This window comes from Aphanomyces astaci (assembly GCF_000520075.1).
Source record: "Aphanomyces astaci strain APO3 unplaced genomic scaffold supercont1.65, whole genome shotgun sequence".
NCBI classification, from domain to species: domain Eukaryota; phylum Oomycota; class Saprolegniomycetes; order Saprolegniales; family Verrucalvaceae; genus Aphanomyces; species Aphanomyces astaci.
The window spans coordinates 1,315-8,201 of record NW_009798328.1 but is presented as its reverse complement, the minus strand read 5'-3'; the positions used below and the strand labels follow the sequence as shown (position 1 = coordinate 8,201).

General features: G+C 49.0%; 4 protein-coding genes across 4 annotated transcripts; all 4 read right to left on the bottom strand.

The window, feature by feature from the left end:
• Positions 1-1,268: 1,268 nt before the first annotated feature.
• H257_15009 (hypothetical protein) lies at positions 1,269-2,003 on the bottom strand (the record flags this gene model as incomplete). Its single annotated transcript, XM_009842980.1, has 2 exons — positions 1,269-1,637; positions 1,734-2,003. The coding sequence occupies 2 exons, from the start codon at positions 2,001-2,003 to the stop codon at positions 1,269-1,271; spliced, it is 639 nt and encodes a 212-aa protein (XP_009841282.1).
• A 2-nt stretch (positions 2,004-2,005) lies between these two features.
• On the bottom strand, positions 2,006-3,015 carry H257_15008 (hypothetical protein; the record flags this gene model as incomplete). Its single annotated transcript, XM_009842979.1, has 2 exons — positions 2,006-2,372; positions 2,924-3,015. 2 exons carry the CDS (start codon positions 3,013-3,015, stop codon positions 2,006-2,008), a joined length of 459 nt encoding a protein of 152 aa, XP_009841281.1.
• A 509-nt stretch (positions 3,016-3,524) lies between these two features.
• H257_15007 (hypothetical protein) lies at positions 3,525-4,059 on the bottom strand (the record flags this gene model as incomplete). Its single annotated transcript, XM_009842978.1, has 2 exons — positions 3,525-3,737; positions 3,862-4,059. 2 exons carry the CDS (start codon positions 4,057-4,059, stop codon positions 3,525-3,527), a joined length of 411 nt encoding a protein of 136 aa, XP_009841280.1.
• Positions 4,060-5,991: 1,932 nt separating this feature from the next.
• Positions 5,992-6,552, bottom strand: H257_15006 (hypothetical protein; the record flags this gene model as incomplete). The annotated part of the gene is made up of 2 exons (XM_009842977.1): positions 5,992-6,441; positions 6,469-6,552. 2 exons carry the CDS (start codon positions 6,550-6,552, stop codon positions 5,992-5,994), a joined length of 534 nt encoding a protein of 177 aa, XP_009841279.1.
• Positions 6,553-6,887: the final 335 nt, after the last annotated feature.

The window sequence follows — 6,887 nt, the reverse complement described above, 5'->3', positions numbered from 1 at the left end:
CACCACAGTCTCCATAGACCGCGTTCGCGTCACACGAGCCAGGTTGCTCGTAAACGGCAGACTTCCTTGTTCCACACTCGTACGGCAAGTAGCAGGCTGCTACTAAAGAATTCTTTGTTGCGTCTCAACTTGACGGACCTTGCGAAGTCCGATCCAAAGGCAAATCACAAAGTGAATTCCCCCCAGTGGCAAGAAGACACTGGGGCTTAACCCTAACCAAATCAGACAGCTGCTAGTCAGCCAATAATCTAACTAGCGAATAGGATCGCACACAGGATATCCAACCTAATCGAACACTTGGATACCTTTTTGGGAGGGGTTCAGGGGTTCTGTGAATGGCAAATTCGCAACAGGGTTATATGTAGGGGTTGCAATCTATACAGCTGTAGCGATTTACATGCACTATGAGCAAGTCGCAAATAGTGACTGAAACCTGTACTTTTTGGTGTGGGTTCACCGCCACTCTGACCCAATTGCTAGTATTTACACGAATAACTTGTCGTTGAGCTCTACACACAGCTTTACGTTTTACTTCTTAACTTTCACGCAAAGTCACATTGCAGACACATAACGCATACTATTAATAGTACAAAGGAATATCACAGGGCTACGTCAATTTGCTAGCTCAACTGCTGGCATGGTTCAGGACTCTAGAATGCTTGTCTTGCCTTACTAGCAGAAATGGATTTGGTCCTCCTTGATGCGAGCAACAACGAAGGGCTAATCCCCTAGTATACTGTATCAGCTCTCGTTATCACTGTGTTAGTTGTCAATAAGGTACAGTACCTGCAAAGCAAGGCTAGTTAGTACATCAGTCAGGCAATACGACGCAGCATGCATGCTCCTGTTCAACACCCTATCATCTTCCAGAAATATTGCGTTTTGATTGGATAAATCTTTATTTTTTATGGCCAACCATAGATTTCAATAGAGAGGTTTTGCAAGTGTCCGTTCGCGGTAGCGTTCTGCTCCGAACCATGCTTTTTGTGTCAGATGCAGTTCGAACGGAATATCAAACATACTTCCTCTGTCCCACATTAATATGCCAAAAGAAAAACACATTTTTTCCACATTACTGTGAACAAATTGATATTATTGGCTCATCAGGAAATACAAGATTTTCATTGGTCATTAAGTCCTAGCCTACAAAAGAAGGGACACAGGGCAAGAGACATTCTGCATCAGAAGTCCAGCGCGTCGCAAGGCGGCCTTCTTCAGGTGAGGCAAGACGTAGTGGTTGCCTCCGTCGTGCTCAAGGATCAGTCGCATCACCACTGAAACGTGAGAAAGACGCTCTCGAGCTTCTCGTAGCTCAGCTCTTCGAACGCAGCGAGGGTCGTGCGAATCACATCGTCGACAGTGCGACTCATCGACTTGTACTGTAGGGATTGAACCTTTCCGAAGAAGCCGAGGTCCAGCGCGTTCAGGTCCGGACTGTTGGGCGGTTGCCGACGGAGCACAAACATCCACCCGTCGGTGGACACAGCTTGAAGTTCAGCATCCGTGATGGAGGCATGAGGCGTCGCATTGTCGTGTTGCAGGACGACACGCTTGTTCGCACTCGGAAAGAACGCCTTGATCGCAGGTATGACCTTGTTGATGACGTAGTCTCGGTATACAGTTGCATTCACGTTGACCTAGGACATGACCAGGGTCCCGGCGGGACGGTTGCATGAGTTGCGAACAGCGGGGACGGACTCCACGAATGTGCCCACTTTGCCATCAAACTACACCCCGCGGTCGTGGTCAAATCGAGGCCGGATGACCGCGGCCAAGAACATCACCTTCGGGATAAAGCGCTTGCTCTTCCACGTCCGCCGCGGAGGGGTCTCACCGGGAACCAGGTACACCTTGCGGCGATCTTTGTCGGCATTGAACCACTTTTCATCCAAATGGACCACATCCCATAGGCTGTCAAATTCGCAAAATGCAGTGCGTTCTGCCTTGTTGGCGTCCGTGAGGAGCGGCTTGATTCGAGTCGACCAACGAACGAAGATTCCCATCTTCAGGTGGCGGCTAATGTACCCATGGAGAGACCAGTGGCAGCGGAGATGTCTCTCGTGGTCGATCGCTGGTCCATGGGAACATCACGTACGAGATTCCGGACGTCGTCGGGGGAGTACTTGGGCTTCGGACCAACCTTGGCGCACTTGTTGAACGTCAGGGTACCGCGGGTACAAAACGTGTCCCAGATATAGGCAACACTGCGGCGTTCAATGTCGAGCATTTCAGCAGTTCTTGTGAATGCGCCACCGACTAACTTGCCATTCACAAGAAAGTGATGAAGTTGTTGGATTACTTCAGACTTCTTGCTGCTGGAAACGTCCTTACGCTTGCGGGGGGCTTGATTGACCATGGCGGCAAATTCAAAACTGTGTTGGTTTGAATATGTGGTGTAATCTTATTCGGTTGGTGGAAATTCGATGTCCATTTTGGGCGCGAAGAAGTTGCTTCGGCGATTACCATCCAATGCATGGTACCTGTAGTTTTTTATTGTCTTTTTAAAATGATATCATGCATCGAATTTGGTTAACACATAATTCGATGACAACTCGTAAGGCATATTAATGTGGGACAGAGGAAGTAGTTGTTTTGCACGAATGCGTTCACGTTCTGCTCACAAATATCCGTATAAGTAAATTTTATTCGGATATTCATTCGCGGGAAATCACTTTGTCCAGCGATGGTTGGGAGATGTCCTTGCTTGCCCCCTTCGTAAAAACTACGACACAGATACGTCGTTTTTTAATGCTGTGTGCGTGAAGTTACGTTGAGCGCCCAGGTATCCCAGAACATCCGGTACAATCTCGATGCTGTGTCCGACGCCAAAGCACTGCTGGACTTTCGCTTCGACGTCACAGGAATCAAGAAGTTGTGCTATCTTCTTGGTCTCCCGTCTGTGGTGATTACTACTCAACGCTACCGCGCTTCCCGGGACGAAGCAATGTGCATTCTGCTCGGCCGTCTGGCATTATTTGCATCCACTTCTACGGCCCCGTCGAAGGTCGACGCCATGATACGACCATGCTGCGGTTGAGTGGTTTGTTGGAGTACCTCTCCCAGCCACCAAATGTGTTCTCTGGCTGATTCATTTACGGGGACCCCGCGTATGGTATATCCCGATATATTTTGTCGAGATTTAAAGGTGTGGACGTCTCGGGGAAGAAGCGAGAGTTCAACAAGTGGATGAGTCGCGTGCACCAAGCTGTCGAATGGAACTTCATGATTATGAAGTCGTTGTGGACCTTTATTACGTACAAGAACCTATCGAAAATCCGGTTGTCCCCTGTGGCGAAAATTGTCTCCATTGCAATGTTTTTGACCAACTGCAACTCATAAAATCAGCGACTACTTTGGGTTGGCCACCGCATCTGGAGCAGTATCTAGATATCTACGGAGTTTTTGATCTTTAACAATAATAAAACATTGTTTTCAGAATGCGTAATATATTTCTCGTTACTACTTTTTCATGGCTGCTAACATGGCAAGAATTGTTTCGTATTGAAGCCGAGATTGCTGCGAGGCTATTTCGCGGTATTTGTGGTGTTCCTCGAGTTCCTTGTCGTACTTATACTTTCGAAATCCAGCACATCATTGCGCAACTCCCGCTCTGCCTTGGCATCCTCTTGCATGGCAGTAGTGATCTTCATGAAACACCCACCGGCGCCCGATGCTTTTTCAAAGTCATCGTCGAGAGACTTCTGCATACCCTTCGTTTGCATTACCTCGTTTCGAATCTAAGTTCCGTCAACTTCATTTTTCTCTTGGTCCGCCACCACCTGCTTGTGGCGTTGAAACTTAGAGTCGGTGTACGCTGTGAGGAGCACGTCGAGGAGGAGAATCCTCTCATCATGTCTTCACTGCACCCGACGCCCTCGCTGACTCAGCGTTGAATTGCACGTGGCCGTCCAACAATGTCCCAAAGCGGTTCAGTGCCTTTTTGGCGTCGAAGGACGGGCGTCCAAAGTCTTCATGTTCGGCAAGTTGGTTTGCGAGTTGGTTTGCGACGGACGCCAACGATTTCATTACCTTTTTTCGCTTGGATTGGGCGGTCAGCATTCACCTGACGAAGTAGCATGACATCTTCTTTGTCGTTGAAGACGCGGCGGCGCTGAGGTGTCTCCATGTCAATCATGAACTAAACCACCCGCCACTAAAACCTGACGTGTCATGTGTGGTTGGAGGGTCGTGCAGTTCTTGATTGGCCAAGAACTGCCAATGATATGCAGTTATCACGGAGCAGATTGGATTGCCAGAGCGGATTGGCAATCAGCTTTAAGAGTACGCGTTCGCGTTCCATATGAGGTTTGACAGGTCGACTTCCGGTTTTGGCGTGGAGCTCGAACGCGAACGGACACTTGCAAAACCTCACTAATGTCGTCATTCTTCAATTTACCACCTCACACACACTGCTCACTGGGTCCACGGGTATGTAAGTGTTCGATCCTCTTGCGCATTCAGTCATCCGTTGGTATCGCAAGCAAGGTTCATTCTATATTGTCCGCCTACGGCTCAAGCCGGCAAAGTTGCCACAAGAGTCTGGTAGCATGGAGTGCAATTCACACGATTACTCCAGGTCACGAGGCCTAGAGCAATCGTTCGAGGTTTAATCCCATGCAGCTACGTACTCGCTCGCAGTAGTAATACCAGTATGTCCTGATTCACGTCGGCTTCATGCCATCGGTGGTTGGTAATACTAAGTAGGGTCGACGATAAGTTTAAGGTATTTCATGATTTCTCTACCCTTATTCCGATGATTACCATAACCAAAAAAGTTACCCTAACCACTCTAACAAACTAACTTGACTTTTTCAACAGGCTTTTTGTCCATATGACTCCCTCATATTTGTGGTGCGAATGACTGCCTGAACATGTTTTCTGGGCAACATATTTTGGCCAAAAAGCCTGTCGTGAGAGTGGTTAGGGTGACTTTTCAAGTACACCGAACCTCTTGGACAATATCCGGACAATTGACGCACAACGCCTAGGAATCTGGAGTCCAGAGTACACTTTTTCCTCCTACAGTAACACGAACAATTCCCTCGCTGCAACTGTACCACTTTTGTTAAGTAATCATTTTTACCAAGAGTCCCTGTAACCCCGGAACCCCTGGACCCCTTGTGCTTACATACAATGCTCTTCCTGGGGTTAAGCTGAAATGAGTTTTTTGAATTTACACTTGATTTGACTATGGTTCAGAAATAACTTGGGTTTTGTATGTCAGGAGGCCCAAATGATTACGTAACAACAGTACTACTGTTGCAGCGAGGGAATTGCTGGCCGAACACGGCCTATAGCCAATCACAGTCTTCCAATAACTTCATTATGAAATTTGCCGTCAAGCGCCGACTGAAAATGGACTTGGACGTGCTGCGTGTCCTACACGCCCCATGCCTTCCGTTGGAGTCGCAAACGTGGAATATCCTTTCTGCACCGTACCATGTAATTACAAGTTCAAGATATCATGTATAAACAGCTCCAAATAAGACCCAGGCAGGATCAATCGGAAGGACACACTACTATGCGAGCGTGTAGTGTAGGCTGACTGTCACAAATGCGCTGCTGCGGGAACCTAGTGGCGTGAAGTACACTATGCACGTTTACTTCGGGTCACCACGCTCCCGCTGCAACGTCTGATGGCGCTATCCCCTACACACGCGCTTGCTCCAGGACCCATGCATGGTATTATTTAGGGTATTTTGAGGACTCTATATTAGCAAGGGGTGTGTACAGGTTTTTGGTATACTCGGTTTTCACTGGCTAACGTAGTATGTGGATTTCAACCAATCCAAGCACGTCGTGGCCGGCTAAGTCCGCCTAACAGTAAGGTAGTGGTACTATTGATATGTAGTACTGTAAGTCGCGACAAATGCACGGCAAGGTGATCATGTATTTGGAAGTACTTACTAGTACGCGAGGCGCTTCATTTTGTGGAGAATTCCTGATACCGTCGCAACTTTCAGGTCGGTCTCGTCGCGTTTGCGCTTCTAGTTACGTCCAGTCCGTTGTAGCCCAAGCACGCATCAAACGACTCGGTTCGGATGGACGGTCGTGGTCGTGGGGCTTGGCACCAGTTTCAGCTTCGAAAATGTCCTCCATTCGGCGCATCACAGTCACCATGGGATCGTCCCGCGCACCAAAATGCGGAGGCTGCGTGCCTAACGCGGTGCTCGATTCGGGCAATCTCGAAGCGATGCGACTGGCGTACTGATCCCCCGCAGGCGCGTGAAGAATAATGTAACGATCCAGCACGTCTCCTAGGGACCACCCTTCGCGAGTTGTTAACACTCCGATCGACAGACCCGTGGTGCAGCGTGACGTTTCGAACGTCACGGTGCCCTTGCGGATCGAGTGTGTTGCCACGTTAGGGAGTCCGTCGACGCCATCGAACGCAACCAGTATTTGTTGGTGAAACCAAGTCACCGTTGGACGTTGCCGTCGCTATCATCAACGCCGTAGCGCTTGCACTCGGTGCGTGACCTGGTATCGATACGGCGTCGCAAAGTTCAACGTGTTGCGGTTCAACACACCTTGGCTGCGGCCGTGGGCCATGACCCATTGAACGATGGTTCGGATTTGCGTCGTATAACGCCTATTGTCGACTCAGTGCGAGGGTTGTTTTTCGCGTCCTCGATGGTGGTAGTCGACCGCTCGCGGCTTGGTGGCATGTGTGGTCGTGTTGAAAACCAACAATTTACTTACAGTACTTGGAAGTACGACGCAAGGCCATTCCCTCGTTGGTAAACGTCGTCGTCATCTCCCACGCATATACATATACTAGTACTGTACTTCCATACGTACGTACAGCAATACTCGTAATCATGACAGGGCAGGTGTCTCACACATACACACAACGGGGCACCGGCCCACGCGATTCGTCCGTAAAT